The 19,138-nt window shown below is 41.1% G+C and overlaps 1 protein-coding gene across 2 annotated transcripts in view; it reads left to right on the forward strand.

Annotated features, from left to right (window-relative positions):
• The window catches only part of LOC133802343 (protein NAP1), a 57,014-nt gene that overhangs the window by 16,160 nt on the left and 21,716 nt on the right, over positions 1 to 19,138 (forward strand). For both annotated transcript variants that reach the window (XM_062240643.1, XM_062240644.1), the window contains 7 exons: positions 416 to 548; positions 654 to 764; positions 907 to 985; positions 1,122 to 1,315; positions 1,485 to 1,630; positions 13,401 to 13,482; positions 13,612 to 13,722. In XM_062240643.1, coding sequence (XP_062096627.1) covers positions 416 to 548; positions 654 to 764; positions 907 to 985; positions 1,122 to 1,315; positions 1,485 to 1,630; positions 13,401 to 13,482; positions 13,612 to 13,722 — 856 coding nt within the window. The remainder of the gene's footprint in view (positions 1 to 415; positions 549 to 653; positions 765 to 906; positions 986 to 1,121; positions 1,316 to 1,484; positions 1,631 to 13,400; positions 13,483 to 13,611; positions 13,723 to 19,138) is intronic.

Below are 19,138 nucleotides of genomic sequence, written 5' to 3' on the forward strand. Positions count from 1 at the left end.
AGATTTCTTCATCGTTTTCTTTTTTTAGTGAAAGTTCCCATCAAGTGTGTGGTCAGAATTCTTCTTCATTTTCTTTTTTTAGTTTTGAGAGGGGCTTCAAATTTTGACTTCGACAATATCAATATGTATCTTATTTCAATATGTCTTATGGTCTATACACGCTGGTCATCCACAATTGCAATACAGAACTTCTTCGTAGAGTTTTGCTAAGTTGTCTTGTATGATTTATTTAGAACTTTCAAAGGTCATTACTCAAACAAAAAATAGCTTTGTTTTGTAATTTAGCTTTTGCATAATCATAGAACTATGAAGGGAGATAGTTGATAAATATCACTGATATGCCTTTTTGTGAAATCACATATCATTTGTCGCACCTATCACAATGGTTAAATAATCAATTGGGTATTGATTGCAGTGAAGTGCATGAACAAGCACTACTTTCATGTGATGGCATCCATCGTGAAAGGAGAATTTTACTGAAGCAAGAGATTGGAAGAATGGTGCTTTTTTTCACTGATCAGCCCAGTTTATTGGCTCCTAATATACAGGTAAATTGATCAAGCCTCTCTTTTTGTCTGTTTTATGTTAAAATTTATAAAAGGAAGGTTTTTAATTTTTCCCAAGATATATCATTTATGTAAAATATCCTACAGATGGTGTTCTCTGCCTTGGCTTTTGCTCAGTATGAGGTCATCTGGTATTTCCAACATGTGGGAATTGCATCATCAAAATCTAAAACTGGTCGAATGACACCAGTTGAGATAGTAAGTCACCCTTCTTCCCCACACTGGCTAGATCTGTCAATCAGCTTTCGCAAAAGTTTCTAAACTCTTTTTTTGTTTGTTTTGGTTTTCTTGAAACTACTCAATCTGAGCCTTACAAGCACTGGTATGGTAATGGTTGCAGGAATTAAATGATCCAACTATTGGGTTTTTATTAGATGGAATGGACCGGCTATGCTGTTTAGTGCGCAAATATATTGCAGGTTTGTTTTTTGCGGATGTTGATTTTACTGACTATACATGTTTTCTTGAAAATATTTCCTGAGCATAAAGATTCTTGATGTCATTTTGTTTTGTTTTGCTTTATTTTTTAATTTTGTTTTTGATAATTATATGCAGCAATTCGAGGTTATGCATTATCATATCTTTCTTCCTGTGCTGGTAGAATTCGGTTTTTGCTCTGTACTCCAGGAATGGTGGCTCTTGATTTGGATGCAAGCATGAAAGGACTATTTCAGAGGATCGTTCATCACCTTGAAAATATTCCAAAACTGCAGGGTGAACATATTTCTGCAATCACATGTGACTTATCTGTAAGAATCCGTGCACTATAATTTATTTTACATCGAGTAAATATGAGGAAATCTAGGTCTTTAAATTTGACTTTTTCTGGGGATTGTAAAATATAACTTTCTTGTAGCTTTAGCATTTCTCACCATTCTTGTTCACAAGATGTACAAATCATGCTTCTTTATTGAACAGGAATTTCGAAAAGACTGGTTATCAATATTGATGATAGTCACATCCTCGCGGTCATCAATAAACATAAGACATTTGGAGAAAGCTACAGTATCCACAGGGAAGGAAGGATTACTGTCGGAGGGAAATTCTGCATACAATTGGTCTAGGTATTCCTTGCTTCTATATATTTATATATATATATATATATGTAAAAATATATACAGATATAGATATTCATATACACACTCAGCCACATAAATATTATCATATTATTTCATGCAAACTCTAACAGGCATTAAATTATGTTATCACCATGATCTGTCAATTGAATTGAGCTGCACTTGCAAAATCATTGATTACCATTGTAGTTTACTTATTGTGGTAAGATGAGATTGTTGTTTATACACTAGGGTCTTTGAGGCATGACCTAATTGAAGAAAGAACTACCCTTTCACAAAACAGAGAAACCTTTTTCAGGGATTGTCAAAGCTAGTTTTTTTTTTCGATCCTAAATCTGTAGTGTCTTAGTTATTGAACATAACGGTTCAGTTTAGGTTGTTTGCTGGCGAGCCTGAATTTTATTTCAATTTAACTGCGGGTGCCTTTCATATTTTTCATCAAAATTCTGTTAGGCCTCCAACTCACATCATTTATGTTAGACATAAGAAACAGAGGTGCTAATTCATATTCTGGGTTATAAAATTGTAATGGGTGCTGATTCATATTCTGAGGCTATAGAATTGTAATGGGTTGCTATTAATTACTATTATGTTATTTAAGTTGTGTGTTATTGCTGTCAGTTTTGGAATGGGGATAGGTTGTGGTTTATTTTATAAATAGGCAAGGGCTTGGTTTGTAAGGGTATCCTAGAGAGTTGTTGAATGTGTGGAGAGTTGGTGGTCTCTCGAATACCACTAGTGGCTGTGAGAGTGTATTTGCCTATTCCTCTTAATAGAAATTCCAGAACTTTTGTGCTTCAATTACTTAGTGTCTTGCTAGTGTTGTGCTTGGTTTCTGGTTTGTTCTTGCTTATTTTTTTTCAGGTCTTAACAGTGGTATCAAAGCAGTCTCCTTCCTGGGCTATGGCGGGCGTGAAACGGGTGGATAATCGAGTCGATGATTTGGAGGAAAAATTGGAGCCATTCAAACTGAATTTGGCCAGCTGCGATCTGAGTTCCAGGGACTCGAAATTGAAAAACTGCACAACGGAATCGATAAAATTCCAGACCTGGAGTCAAGTATTTGCGCCCTTGTTAGGCAGTTCGATGACTTTATTCATCAAAGGCTCAACTTGGGTCCTCAACCTTCTGTTGGATCTGGTGCGAGTCCGAACCCAGCGACAACTTCTAGTAGTGATAAGGAGAAGAGTATGGACGTCGAGAATTTTGCGGAGTTACTTACGCCTAGAAACTCGTCTGACTTGTTACCCAAGAAGTTGGAGCTGCCCATTTTCGATGGGGTTAATCCAGATGGATGGTTGTTTCGGGCTGAGCGGTATTTCGACATCAACCACATGCTTCCTTCAGAGAAGCTTCGCGCAGCAGTGGTGTGTCTTGAGGGTGATGCTCTTTCGTGGTGTTATTGGGAGGATGGAAGATGACCTTTTCGCGGTTGGAACGAATTCCGTGACATGCTTCTCGAACGTTTCCGGTCATCTCAAGAAGGGTCACTTCACGAGCAACTTTTTTCTCTTCGGCAACTCACCACAGTTCAGACGTATATAAAGCAGTTTGAAATACTTTCAGCCCTTCTCCGTGATTTATCGGAACAAGTATTGGAAAGTATTTTTATAAAAGGGCTACGTGATGACATTAGGGCTAAACTCAAAATTTTGGAGCCCATGGGCCTTGTCAGGAAAATGAAATTAGCCTAGAAAATTGAAGACAAAAATCAGGCCCTTTTGTCGTACCGATCTGGACCCAATTTATCAATGGGGCAGCGTACTCCTTTTGGTGCTACTTTCACTCACCGATCTTCTCACGCATCCACCATACTTGTTAATCGACCAGCTTCCTCTAATATATCAGTTTCAAAACCCCCTAACCAATCTTCTTTTCGTAGATTAACTGATACAGAGATGCAAGCCAGACGAGAGAAGGGACTTTGTTTTCGCTGTGATGAAAAATTTAGTCCAGGACACCGCTGTAAGAAGAAGGAACTTCAAGTTTTATGGGTCAATGAGGAACCAGAAGATTCAGGTGATGATGAACTGATCGCGAAAGCCACTACCGACAACTCAGTGGTGGGGGATGAACCAGAATCTCCGGTGTTATCCCTTTCTTCCTTAGTGGGTCTATGCTCTCCACACACTATGAAGGTGCGTGGGCTGATTGGCGAACGAGAGGTTGTGATTTTAATTGATTCTGGAGCCTTCCATAATTTTATTTCGGCAAGCCTAGTTGAAGAGATAAAATTGCCTATTAGCCATACACGAGAGTTCGGAGTCGCTATGGGCAATGGTGATGAGGTTCATACTATGGGGGTATGCTGACAAGTTTGCTTACACCTGGAACAATTTGATGTGATTGCAGATTTCTTTCCTCTGCGTTTGGGCAGTTCGGAAGTAATTTTGGGGTACCAATGGTTGTCTACTCTTGGGGAATCTTACATGAACTGGGGTACCATGTGTATGAGGTTTTCAGTGGGAGGCTCGAGGGTTAAGCTTCAGGGGGATCCTTCTTTGAGCAAAGCTCAAGTTTCCTTAAACGCCATGATGCGAATGATCACTCATGAGGGGCAGGATTTGCTGTTGGAACTTGAGCACATGACTTTATTGGCACCTAATTTGGATAACTCGGCTTCGCCGGTTATATCGTCGCCAACGGCGGCCACTCTCTTAACTAATTTCAGTGATGTCTTCAACATGCCTTCTTGCTTGCCCCTAACTAGAGTCAAGGACCATGCCATTATTCTCAAGGAGGCACCTCATCAATTTCGGTTCGTCCTTATCGATATCCTCAGTTTCAAAAAGATGAAATTGAACGGTTGGTTGCTGAGATGCTAGCGGCTGGGATTATCCAACCCAGTTCAAGTCCGTATTCTAGCCCAGTTTTATTGGTCAAGAAAAAAGATGGGAGTTGACGTTTTTGTGTTGACTATCGTGCTTTAAATCGAGCAACAGTTCCCGATAAATTTCCTATCCCTGTTATTGAGGAATTATTGGATGAATTACATGGAGCCCAAGTATTTAGCAAGATCGATCTTAAATCTGGATATCATCAGATTCGTGTCCGTGGAGAAGACGTTGCGAAGACTGCTTTTCGCACTCATGAAGGGCATTACGAGTTTCTTGTCATGCCGTTTGGGCTTACCAATGCCCCCGCCACTTTCCAATCCTTGATGAATGAGGTTTTTCGTGAATATCTTCGAAAATTTGTTTTTGTTTTCTTTGATGATATTCTGATATATAGTTCATCTGAAGAAAGTCATCTTTATCACTTACGGTGTGTTTTTTCTTTATTGCGTGCAAAACTATTGTATGCTAATTCTAAGAAATGTGTTTTTGCTCAAACGAGGATTGAGTATTTAGGGCATATCATTGATGATACCAGAGTCTCAGCTAATCCAGCAAAAGTACAAGCCATGGTGGACTGGCCTCAACCAACCAGTCTTCGTTCCTTACGAGGTTTTCTAGGCCTTACTGGCTATTATCGTCGTTTTGTGCGAGATTACACCAAGATCGCATGGCCATTAACTCAGCAACTGAAGAAAGACGCTTTTGGGTGGAATGCGGAAGCAGAGGCAGCTTTCCGCCAACTTAAAGAAGCCATGATCAGTGTACCAGTGCTTGCGTTACCTGATTTTTCTAAGCAATTTGTGATTGAATCAGATGCATCTGGTTTTGGGTTGGGAGCTGTCTTTATGCAAGAAGATCGTCCCATTGCTTTTTACAGTCACAAGCTCAGCTCTCTTTCTCGCGTTAAATCTGTTTATGAGAGGGAACTAATGGCAATTGTTTTTGCTATTAAGAAGTGGCACCCATATCTTCTTGGTCAAAAGTTCATAGTTCGTACGGACCAACGCAGCTTAAAATTTTTATTAGATCAATGAGTTGTCGATGGCGAGCATCATAAATGGTTATTAAAGCTTATGACCTATGATTTAGACATTCAATACAAGCCAGGAAGTGCCAATACTGCTGCTGATGCCCTTTCACGATTACCGGTTGAAGTCTCGTTGGGTACACTTTCTGCCATAATCGTTTAAGATTTTGAGGAACTCAAGGAGCAAGTTGATGCTGATGCCTTTCTTTCTAATATCAAGCACTGCGTGCAGCAAGATCCCGCTTCTTATTCTGCATATTCACTTGTTGGGGGCCATTTGAGATACAATGGGAAACTCGTTTTACCAGCAGAATCTCCTTATATTCCAATATTGCTTCACGAATTCCATTGCGGGGCGGTCGGAGGGCATGCTGGAATACGTCGTACTTATCATCGTTTGGCAGTTGAGTTTCATTGGAAAGGCATTAAAAGATCTGTCTAGAATTTTGTTGCTGCATGTGATGTTTGTCAACGTAGCAAGTACGAAGCCATGTCTCCAGCTGGACTTCTTCAACCCTTGCCAATTCCACAAGAAGTTTGGGATGATATTACTATGGATTTCATTGAGGGCTTACCTAAATCAAAAGGGTATGATTTTATTCTAGTAGTTGTCGATCGACTTTCCAAATATGGACACTTTATTCCTTTGAAGCATCCATTTTCTACCCCTTCTGTGGCGGAGTTTTTCATTCAAGGTGCGGTTCGCTTACATGGCGTACCTCGGAGTATTATTTTTGATCAGGATAAGATATTTATGAGTCTTTTTTGGCGAGAGTTGTTCTCTTTGCAAGGCTTTGAACTCAGATGAAGCTCCTCCTATCATCCACAAACTGATGGCCAATCCGAGGTGGTCAACTGGGGTTTAGAAACCTATTTGCGTTGTTTTGCTTTGGATAAACCCTCTTGTTGGTCTGCATGGCTATCTTGGGCTGAATATAGCTACAACACCTCTTTCCACTCTTCGGCGGGCATGACACCTTTTAAAGCTCTTTATGGTCGCGACCCTCCGCCCTTGATCCGTAATGAGTTAGGTTCTGCTGCCAATGCTGAAGTAGAGCAACAACTGATTCAACGTGATGTGATTTTGACGGAGTTAAAGTCTCACCTTTCTCGAGCCCAACAAAAGATGCAATCCTTTGCTGATTCGAAACGTTGTGATGTGAATTATGAGGTCGGGACCTTTGTTTATGTTAAACTCAGGCCTTATCGACAACAGTCCCTTGCTCGCAAAATCAATGAAAAACTAGCTCCCAGATTTTATGGCCCCTTTGAGATACTTCGCCGCATTGGAAAGGTCGCATATTAGCTTAAGTTAACCCCTAAGCTAGCAGTGGGTAAGCATGCAACTTTTCTTGCTCTTCCTATTCATCTCTCTTCTGACATGGAGCTTTTGGTGGAACCATTGGAGGTGGTTAGTGTGCGATCCTCCACACATCCCAACTATATGGGTACTGAGATTCTCATCAGGTGGAAGGGGCTGCCAGCTTTTGAGGATTCTTGGGAGTGCTTTGAGGTGCTTACAGAGCAATTTCCCCATTTCAATCTTGAGGACAAGGTTCGAGTTTGGGCGGTGGGTAATGTTAGGCCTCCAACTCACATCACTTATGTTAGACGTAAGAAACAGAGGTGCTGATTCATATTCTGGGGTTATAGAATTATAATGGGTGCTAATTCATATTCTGGGGTTATAGAATTGTAATGGGTTGCTATTAATTACTATTATGTTATTTAAGTTGTGTTATTGCTGTCAGTTTTGGAATGGGAATAAGTTATGGTTTATTTTATAAATAGGTAAGGGCTTGGTTTGTAAGGGTATCCTAGAGTGAGTTGTTGAATGTGTGGAGAGTTGGTGGTCTCTCGAATACCACCAGTGGCTGTGAGAGTGTATTTGCCTATTCCTCTTAATAGAAATTCCAGAACTTTTGTGCTTCAATTACTTACTGTCTTGCTAGTGTTGTGCTTGGTTTCTGGTTTGTTCTTGCTTATTTTTTTCAGGTCTTAACAAATTCCTTATGCGTTGAAGTTACATTGAAGAATTATTGAATCTCATTATTTTATCAGATTAATTAATTATTGGATTTTAGTCATATCCAAATTTCGGTGACAACTTATAAAGAAGTAACACATGAGTAACTGATCAGGGGTGAACTAGCTTGACTTCTGGTATGTGATAGACCTCCCTTAAAGTATGTCTATGCTAGGAGGCACAAGAAGGCACACGTAGAGAGGGCTGTAGGGGATAATACACTCTAAATCTGTTATGTGGGTTTTGTTTGGGTAGTACCTAGGTGCACCGTTTACCATAGAGGCTAAGTATAAATAAGAGGATTATTTTCTTTTTGGTATTCAGCTAGCTTTTAAGTAAGAACCATCTCTGTAAGGAGGGTCCAGGCTCTCTAATTTCCTGGTTACTACTAAAATACAATTTTACTTCTTCTTTCTGGTTTTCTATCTTGCCTATTGGCTCTGTTTGGTTCCAATTCAGGTAGACAAGGTCCTATCAATTGGTATCAGAGCCCTCGTTCATGGGACCTAAGAAGGACACGGTAGCCGAACTTAATGACGAGAGGGTGGGTGCCGAAGTCTCCGATCTCTGTTCGGATGTGGTCAAGCTCAATGAAGGATTCACCAAACTGCAGCAGGAACTTCAATCTTCCATTGAACAATCGGTGGCCAAGCATTTGGACACAGCCCTGTCCAAGCACATGGAGGCCCAGCTCTCACAGATGCTCAGTCTTCCTGCTCGGATTCCGCCAGAGGCAGTTGCGACTAGTGTCGACCGCCAACGACGTGCGATTGAGGGCCATGCCTCGTCAATTGGCGAACCCAGCTCGATCGGGGCACCACCACCAGCTACCCACCACTCACCCGTGCCTCCGCGACCGCCGACCCCCCATTCCGTGCCCCAGGGTATTCCCACGACTACACCTTCGGTTCAATTGGGCTCGTTCTATTCGGGTCCGTCGCCCAGCCAAGATTTTCGTCCACCGCGGATGGAAATTCCAGTGTTTAATGGGGAGAACCCCGATGGGTGGATCTACCGTGCCGAGCGATATTTTCTTCTCTCGAAGATGACCGAGGCAATGATGTTAGAGACGGCTATCGTGGGTCTTGACGGCGACGCTCTGTCTTGGTTCCAGTGGGAGAACCAACGGAGGCCGATCATGTCGTGGAGTATGCTGAAACAATTGGTTCTTCTTCGATTCCGAGCAGTCCCGGTTGGGTCGTTGTATGAGGAGTTCTTGTCCGTCGTTCAGACCGGCGATGTGAAGGACTACCGAGTCCGATGGGAGGTGCTGGCTTCCCGTGTCCCAGACGTGCCGGACCATATCTTAGAAGGGTCATTTGTGAAGGGCCTTAAGGAAGAAGTGAAGGCTGCTCTACATATCCTTCAGTCCAAAGGACTAGCCCAAGTGATGGAAACGGCGTAGCGGGTAGAAGAGGGCCATCACTTACTGACCTTGGGCCCCCTCACTAGGCCCACTCACTACAAACCACACTTGAGCCCCATCATTCCCACGCGATCGACTTATGGGTCTTATCTTGCTCGATCTCTTCCCCTTGTATCGCTGCCTAAACCAGGGGGTTCCTCCTCCGCATCAATGGGTCCAACGGTCTCAAAGGCAGGCAGCGTTCGTCCTTCGAGCTCCTCGTCTTACCGCCGACCGTCCGAGACGGAATACCAGGAAAAACGAGCACGGGGGCTCTATTTTAAATGCGATAAGAAATTCCACCCAGGCCATGATTGTCAGCAGAAGCTCCTCCAAAATCGAGCTTGTCCCAGATAGCGAAGAAACTGAGCCACCCGAGGAAACCCCTCCCCTGTCGCCGGAGTCGGGGGACACCATTGTTTCAGATGAAACTTTAGCCACTTTGTCGCTGAATTCTCTCATTGGGATTACGTCCGCACATACGATGAAATTGGCAGGACAGATTGGGCAACAACAGGTTACGGTTCTCATCGACAGTGGGGCCACCCATAATTTTGTCTCCACAGTAGTCGTACATGCAGCGGGACTCCCTATTACGGCTACAACTTGTTATGGGGTGTTATTGGGTACCGGGGGTAAGGTCCGAACGGAAGGCATTTGCGCGCAAGTGGAACTTGATTTGGGAGCCATTCGGGTGGTGACTGACTTTCTCCCTCTCGAACTCGGGGGGGCCGATGTCATATTGGGCATCAAATGGCTGGAAACTCTAGGGAATATGCAAGTAAATTGGCGTACCTTGGTGATGAAATTCGAAGTGGATGGTTCTTGGGTGACGTTGCAAGGAGACCCCAGCCTTTGTAAATCGCCAATATCCTTGAAGGCTATGGTTTTAGCGGTGGAAAAAGGAGCTGAAGGTTACTGGGCCCAATTAGGCGCCTTGGCAGCTGGTACAGAACCCGACACTTACTCCTGAACCCCACCCGTGGCACAGTTACTTGCTCAATACACAGATGTGTTTGAGATGCCTCCCGGTCTTCCTCCCGTGCGCGCTAGGGAGCACTCTATTCCACTGAAGCCAGGCACATAGTCCATTTCAGTCAGGCCATACAGATACGCTCACATTCAGAAAAATGCTATTGAGCAGATGGTGCGAGACATGTTCCAGGCAGGTATTATTCAGCCAAGTACGAGCCCTTTCTCGAGTCCAGTGTTGTTGGTCAAGAAGAAGGACGGCAGCTGGCGGTTCTGTGTGGATTATCGAGCCTTAAATCGCGAGACAGTGGCTGACAAATTCCCCATCCCCGTGATTGATGAACTTTTGGATGAGCTCCATGGCGCTAAGGTTTTTTCGAAGCTGGACCTAAAATCTGGGTACCATTAGATACGCATGGCTCGTTGTGATGTCCCGAAAACGGCCTTCCGCACTCACGAGGGCCACTACGAGTTCTTAGTTATGCCCTTCGGCCTCACAAACGTGCCAGCCACTTTTCAGGCTCTTATGAATGATGTATTCCGAGATTTTCTGCGAGACTTTGTGCTGGTATTTTTTGATGATATTCTGGTGTACAGCCCGTCTATGGATACTCATTTGACTCATTTGGGATTAGTTTTACAGCGCCTGCAAGACCACAGAATGTATGCCAACCGCAAGAAGTGTATTTTTGCCCAGCCGCAAATAGAGTACCTCGGTCATGTGATCTCAGAAGAAGGGGTCGCTGCCGACCACTCCAAGATTCAAGCCATGCTGAACTGGCCCGTCCCTCGCAATCTCAAGGACTTGAGAGGTTTTTTGGGTCTCACCGGATACTACCGGAAATTTATCAAGAACTATGGGAGTATTGCCCGCCCACTTACGGATCAGTTAAAGAAAGATGCCTTCCATTGGTCTCCTGATGCTCAGGCAGGGTTTGAAAGATTGAAGGCAGCCATGTGTTCCATTCTTGTATTGGCCCTGCCCGACTTCACCGTTCCTTTCACTCTAGAGGCTGATGCATCAGGCATGGGGCTCGGGGTAGTTTTAATGCAAGCTGGTCGCCCGGTGGCTTATTTCAGTCGTGTTCTGTCACCCCGGGCACGCCTGAAATCTATTTATGAGCGAGAACTAATGGCCATCGTGTTGGCCATTCAGAAGTGGCGTCCTTATCTTCTGAGCAGGAGGTTTGTCGTTCGTACTGATCAACGCAGTTTGAAGTACCTCCTTGAGCAGCGTTTGGTGGCCATGGATCATCAAAAGTGGCTGACCAAAATTTTGGGTTATGACTTTGATATCCAATATAAACCAGGGGGTGAGAATCGTGCAGCTGATGCGCTATCGCGGGTTGAACCAACTGTCGCCCTCGCTGCCATTACAGTACCCAACATCCTTTCCCTTCCAGACTTGCAGAATCACATAGCGACAGACCCAGCTCTTCTAAGGTACTACATGAGCTGTCCAAGGGTGCTGATTGTGGAGGATATTCCTTGGTTCATGGGTGTCTCAAGTTCAGAGGCCGTTTGGTGTTTCCCGCATCTTCTCCATTTATTACGTTGCTTCTGCAGGAATACCATGGCAGTACTGTGGGTGGACATTCAGGGGTTTTTAAAACATTCCAGCGGTTGGGGTCAGATTTTTATTGGCGGGGTATGCGCCGGGATGTAGAGAAATTTGTGGCTGAGTGTTCGGTGTGCCAACAGAATAAGTATTTGGCGCAATCTCCAGCGGGCCTATTGCAGCCATTACCGATCCCCGAGCAAATTTGGGAGGATATCTCAATGGATTTCATCGAAGGCCTCCCCGTCTCTAAAGGCTTTGATTCTATTTTAGTGGTCGTGGATCGCCTTTCGAAATACAGCCACTTCATTCCTCTCCGTCATCCTTTCTCGGCCTTCACGGTGGCTGAAGTCTTTGTCCGTGAGATTGTGAAGCTCCATGGGATACCCCGTTCCATTGTTTCGGATAGGGACAAGATCTTTATCAGCTTGTTTTGGAAAGAGCTGTTTCGGTTGCAGGGGACGTCACTACAACACAGCATGGCCTACCACCCTCAATCCGACGGTCAAACAGAAGTGGTCAATCGCTGCCTTGAGACCTATTTACGATGTTTTGCCAGCACCAAACCGACTCAGTGGGCGAAGTGGTTACCGTGGTCCGAATATTGGTACAATACCTCGCATCATACCTCCTCCATTGGGATGACCCCGTTTCGTGCTGTCTACCACTGCGACCCACCCCCGTTGCTTTGATTTGAGCCGGCAAGTACCAAGGTTTCTGTTGTGGACCAAGAGTTGCGTGACTGAGATGAGATCCTCCAAATGTTAAAGCAAAATTTGCTCCATGCTCAACAGAAAATGAAAGCCCAAGCTGATCGCAAGCGTCGTGATGTACAGTTTCAGGTGGGCGACATGGTGTATGTGAAACTCCGTCCTTACAGGCAGCGCACCTTAGCGAAACGGCCAAATGAAAAACTGTCCACTCAGTTCTTTGGCCCCTTCTCGGTGTTGGCTCGTGTGGGCACAGCAGCTTACTGCCTTCAATTGCCATCTCATGCTTCCATTCATCCCGTCTTCCACGTCTCTTGCTTGCGGGCAGCACTTGGACAGCACCAGCAGGCTACATGCCTTCCTCCAGGCCTCACTGCTGACTTAGAGTGGCTTTTGGAGCCAGAATCCTTTCTTGCGGTTCGCCCTGGAACACACAACACCAAGCCACAGGCCCTCATCAAATGGGATCACTTACCAGAATTTGAAACAACTTGGGAAGATTTCGCTGTCATTCAGGAGCAATTTCCCCAATTTCACCTTGAGGACAAGGTGAAACTTCAGGCCGGCGGTATTGATAGACCTCCCTTAACGTATGTCTATGCTAGGAGGCACAAGAAGGCACACGTAGAGAGGGCTGTAGGGGATAATACACTCTAAATCTGTTATGTGGGTTTTGTTTGGGTAGTACCTAGGTGCACCGTTTACCATAGAGGCTAAGTATAAATAAGAGGATTATTTTCTTTTTGGTATTCAGCTAGCTTTTAAGTAAGAACCATCTCTGTAAGGAGGGTCCAGGCTCTCTAATTTCCTGGTTACTACTAAAATACAATTTTACTTCTTCTTTCTGGTTTTCTATCTTGCCTATTGGCTCTGTTTGGTTCCAATTCAGGTAGACAAGGTCCTATCAGTATGTATTAGGTTTTATCAATAGTTGACTTTGTTCATCCCAAACCCAATCTAATAGTTTCTCATCTTGTGTCATCACAATAACTGTTAGAACAGGAAAAACAACCAAGAGCTTTTGTTGCGTGCCTCTTGGTCTTGAAATTTGAAGGTCATATATGTCTTTATGCTAGTGTTCTTTGTTGTTACTATTTGTTTTGTGAATGTTATGTGAACGCGTGGTCTCCAAATTGCATATATATATTTATATATATATATATATAAATAGTTGAATGAGGAGCTGATAATAGCATTAAATTGGGAAATTACTTTCAACGCAGATGTGTTGATGAATTAGAGTCTCAATTATCAAGGCATGGCAGTCTAAAAAATTTGTACTTCTACCATCAGCAACTAACAGCAGTGAGTTCATGTTCTTTTTTATGTTATCATTTCCTTGATTCCTTCTGAATGCCAATTCTTTAAACTTAAAATCTGAATTGTTATGTTGTTTTCAGAACGCCTTTTTGACATAAATTTAATTGTTAACAGGTCTTTAGGAACACTATGTTTGGTGCAGAAGGACGTCCTCAGCATTGCTGTGCTTGGCTTGGTGTTGCTAGTAGTTTTCCAGAGTGTGCCTCCCCCATTGTTCCAGAAGAGGTGATACATGAAATCTTTTAACTCTTTGCCTTTCCATCCATCTACATCTCAAAAGTTGCAGAAGAAATTTACATCTCATATTTAAGTATTGTTTCTCTTTAAATTGGACAGATGAAAAATAAAATTGGATCTAGCTAACATCATTATTGAAATGGAGTCCAATTATACATATACATATGCAATAATATTTTTTTAAGCCACTAGAAGAGAATTAAGGAAATTATTGTTATCTATGGTGAAAAATGAATTCATTCTAATTGAAAAGTAATACACATATATATACACAACTAGGAATCTATTTTAGGAAACTATACAATTGAGAAACTAGAATTAAGCTAATTAGACAACTAATAGACAACTAACACTCCCCATCGAGTTGGAGCATAGATATTAATCATGCACAACTTGTTACATAGATAATCAACCTGAACTCCATTTAAAGCTTTCGTGAATGTCCCCTAGTTGTTCTCCAGTTTTCACATATCCTGTAGAAATGCGACCTTGTTGAATTTTCTCACGAACAAAATGACAATCAATTTCGATATGCTTAGGTCGCTTATGAAACACATAATTAGAGGCAATATAAAGAGCAGCTTGGTTATCACAATACAATTTTGCTGGTACTGAAGTTTTAAGATGTATCCACATTATCTCATACACAGACTGTGCCATAGCTTGAAATTTTGGCTCTGCACTAGATCATGACACAACGTTTTGCTTCTTACTCTTCCATGAGACCAAATTCCATCCAACAAAGACACAATAACCCGAAGTAGATCTTCTTTTTATTTTGGAACCTGCCCAATCTGCATATGAAAAACATTCAATATGAGTGTGCCCGTGATTCATATACACGATACCACGTCCAGGTGCTCCTTCCAAGTAACACAAAATTTGCTTTAATGCTGCCCAATGATGAACTGTTGGAGATGACATAAACTGACTCACAACACTGAATGAATATGCAATATCTGGACGAGTCATGATAAAGTAATCCAACTTCCCAACTAATCTTTGATATCTCTCAGGATCTTCAAATAGTTCCCCATTTTTTGTAAGGTGCATGTTCGGAGTTGAAAAACTACAAACTTGTATGATTCTCATTATAAAAAAATAATCGATACAATTGTGGCCTTATAGCATTTACAGAGAATAAAAATAGAAAGAATAATCTAATTTTAATGTAGAAAAGTCAGCCTATATTTACATGGTATATTTTATATTTACACTAAAATATATACTACCAAAAATAATAGATTTTACGATCAAATATGGAGAGATTTAAGCATAATTGATTTTTGACCAAATCTTAAGATTTGGCAACTAATTCGAAAATCTTCATCACTACCCCTCAAGCTGGTTTGAAAATGTCTTTCATGGACAACTTGCAACTTAATCTTTCGAATTGACTTTTTGGTAATCCTTTAGTAAGGATATCGGCAACTTGTTCATCCGTAGGGACATAGGGCATACAAATAAGACCATCATCCAATTTTTCCTTTATGAAATGCTTATCAACTTCAACATTTTTAGTTCTGTCATGAAGGGCTGGATTATGAGCAATTGAAATCGCAGCTTTGTTATCACAATATACTCTCATCAACGTTCATTCTTCACATCTAGTTCTTCTAGAATTCGCTTTATCCATATGAGTTCACAGATACCAAGTGAAACTTCCCTGTACTCAACTTCTGCACTACTTCTTGCTACCACACTTTGTTTCTTGCTATGCCATGTGACTAAATTTCCTCCCAACAAATGTGCAATACCCAGAAGTAAACCTTCTATCAATTATGTTACCAGCCCAATCAACATCAATGTATGCCTCTACTTGCATATGATCATGTTTTTCGAATAGTAGCCCTTTTCTTGGAGTGCTGTTTAGATACCTCAGAATTCTGTTAATTGCTTCAAAATGTTTTTGATTGGGAGCATGCATAAATTGACTCACAGCACCTGCAAAGGCAATGTCGGGACGTGTATGTGTGAGATAGATTAGCCTCCCCACAAGATGCTGATATTGGTCCAAATTAATAATATCACAAGATTTTGCAAGAAGTAGCTTCACATTACGGTCTATAGGTGTCTCCGCTTTCTTACTACCAAGTAGACCATTTTCTTTGAGTACATCAAGAACATATTTGCGTTGAGAGACAACAATTCCTTTTGATGACCTTGCAAACTCCATTCCCAAAAAATATTTTAGAGTACCCAAGACTTTAAATTCTTTAGGAAGTAATTGCTTTAATCTATTGAGTTCAACTTGATCACTTCCAGTCAAAATTATATTATCAACATATACTATAAGTATAGAAACTTTACCATCAACTGATTTGAAGAACATAGTATGATCAACCTGACTTTGAGTATAACCATGACTCTTGATTGTATTCCCAAAACGTTCAAACTTGACCCTAGGAGACTGTTTGAGTCCATAAAGGAATTTTTTTCAGTTTGCACACTTTATTACTCCCAATGTTTTCCTTAACACCTGGTGGAGAGACTGTAAACACATCTAACTGTTGTAGCGACCAATCATAATGTACAGCCAAAGAGTGCGGTATACGAATAGAATTTATCTTAGCCGCTGGTGCAAATGTTTCCTGACAGTCGATGCCGTATGTTTGTGTGAACCCTTTCGCTACGAGTCTAGCCTTGTATCTTTCCACGTTGCCATCAGCTTTACATTTGATTGTGAACACCCATCTGCAACCTATTGTGTTTGTCTTTTGGAAGGTCAATAACATCCCAAGTGTCAATCTTTCGTAGAGTATTCATCTAGTCTAAAACTGCTGACTTCCAATCTGGGTCATCTAATGCTTCCTGAATAGTTCTTGGTACAGACAAGTGAGAAATATTAGAAGTAAAAGCGTTTATTGGATAATTTGTGGTAAGATAAATATTTAGCAATAGGATGTTTGGTACAAGTCCTAGTTCCTTTTCTAAGGGCCATAGGCAGGTCCAAATCTGAAGTAATATTGCTAGGAATAACTTGAGTAGGGATGATAGGATTACCTTGTGATTCCATGGAGTCAGAACTTGGAATCGATGATTGTGGCTATACAAGAGGTTCTGATGTTTCCTTACTATTTTGAGGGTGTTTCCTTCGAGTATAGACACGAAGCTCTAGTGGAGGAACATTAGAATGTAGTATTTCTCCCCCTGCTTGTGATGCATTAATAATTTGGTGTCTTAGATCCAGATTGTCAGAGTTTTCATTAGGTAAAATACCAATTTCCTGAGTTATGTTCTCATTATTGATATCTACAAAATATGGATTAGGCATAGGTATAGATGTATGCCAAAATTGATATTCACTAACGTTATTCTCCCCCTGAAAATGAATTTTGCAGAAAAAAGATTCATGTTCCAAGAAAATAACATCCATGGTAACATGTCTTTTTGTAGTAGGATTAAAACATTTTTACCCTTTCTTATTGGGTGCATATCCAAGAAAAACACATTTTTCAGCTCTAGGATCAAGCTTAGAACGAAGATGCGTAGGAATATGAACAAACACTATACAACCAAAGACCTTTAAATCCATATTAGTAGAAATTCCAATAAAGGGGAAAACAGTTCGTAAACTTTGTAAAGGTGTTTGGTGTTTTAAAACACGAGTAGGCATACGATTTATTAAATAACATGTTAAAATAGCATCACCCCATAAATTTTTAGGAATATTCATAGAAAACATAAGGCACGTGCAACCTCAAGTAAATGACGGTTTTTTCTTTCAGCAATACTGTTTTGTTCAGGTTTATCACGACATGTAGAAGTGTGAATAATGCCTTTTTTTTAAAAAAATCTCCTAGACATTTATTAAAATACTCAGTCCCATTGTCACCGTGAAGCACACTTATTTTGGTTTGAAATTGGTTTTCAACCATTTTATAAAAATCTTTGAAAAGTTCTTGAACTTCAGATTTTTCCTTCATTAGATAAACCCAACATAAGCATGTGTGATCATCTATAAATGTTATAAACCATTTCTTCCCGATTATTGTGGTTATATTTGAAGCGCCCCAAACATCACTATATATTAAATAGAATGGTTTAGAAGCATGATATCCACGTGATTTATAAGAAATTCGATGACTTTTAGATAGAAAACAACTTTCACAATGAAAAGATGAACAATCAATGTTTTTAAACAAACTAGGACATAGGTGCTTTAGATAAGGAAAACTAGAATGACCTAGTCTATGATGCCAAAGCATTATTTGCTCACGAATATAAATTGAACTAATACTACTACTCAGACCTTGAGCTTGTTTATTCTCTAGGATATTATCATCAAAATAGTAGAGACCATCCACCAACCTAGCACTGCCAATCATCGTCCCCAAGGTCTTGTCCTGAAATTCACAATGGGATTCAAAAAAGATGACAAAATAGTTGGAATCTTTAGTGAGTTTGCTAACAGACAACAAATTGCAAGAAAGTTTAGGAACATGTAAGATAGATTTTAGTTATATTTTCTTAGAAATTTTTATAGTTCCTTTACCAGCTATAGGAGACAAACTTCCATCAGAAATTCTAACCTTTTTATCACTAGAACAGATACAGTAGGATTGGAAAAAATTAGAGGCACCAGTCATATGATCGGAAGCACCAGAATCTATGATCCATGGTGAAGAATTACTACCTGACTGAACCATAGAACCATTAGGAATACCAGATGAGGATGGATTGACAACCAGTAGCTTGAGAGGACGATCCATCTGCTCTTTGTTTAGAAATTTATCAACACTTTCTACTTCATTTGTTGAAGCTATTCCATGATAGCTATTATCCTTCTTATTTGGCTTGCTGCTCTTCTAGTTGGCAGGTTTTCCATGGAGTTTCCACTAGGTTTCTCGAGTATGGTGAGGCTTGTTGCAGTAATCACACCAGACACAAGGCTTTTGTACTTGGTGATGGAATCTGGCAGCATTAGCTTCAGCAATAAGAGCAGAATTTTCAATAGATCCAGTCGGTCTTCTTTCCCAACATAACTCCACGACACGACGACTTTCCTCCCTTCGGGCCTCAGAATAAACTTCTTCAATAGAAGGCAGGGGCTGTCGGCCAATAATTCTGCCTAACTTCATCAAACTCAACATTAAGTCTTACCAAAAACTTAAAAATTCTGTCACTTTCAACAGTTTTTTTGTGGTGGTTAAAGTCCTCGGTACTTTTCCACTCATAATCACTAAATAAATCTAGATCCTGCCAAACCCTTTTCAGATTATTAAAATATTTAGTAATACTATCTTCTCCTTGTTGGATTCGCCCAAGGAGTTGTAATTCATAAATTTGAGATTGATTTCCAAAATTAGAATATATTTGACACACATTATCTCAAAGTTCTTTCACAGTGGAATAACACATGTAATTGACACTTATCTCCTCATCCATGGAGTTAACGAGCCAA

The sequence above is a fragment of the Humulus lupulus genome, chromosome 9 (assembly GCF_963169125.1).
Source record: "Humulus lupulus chromosome 9, drHumLupu1.1, whole genome shotgun sequence".
NCBI lineage: Eukaryota > Viridiplantae > Streptophyta > Magnoliopsida > Rosales > Cannabaceae > Humulus > Humulus lupulus.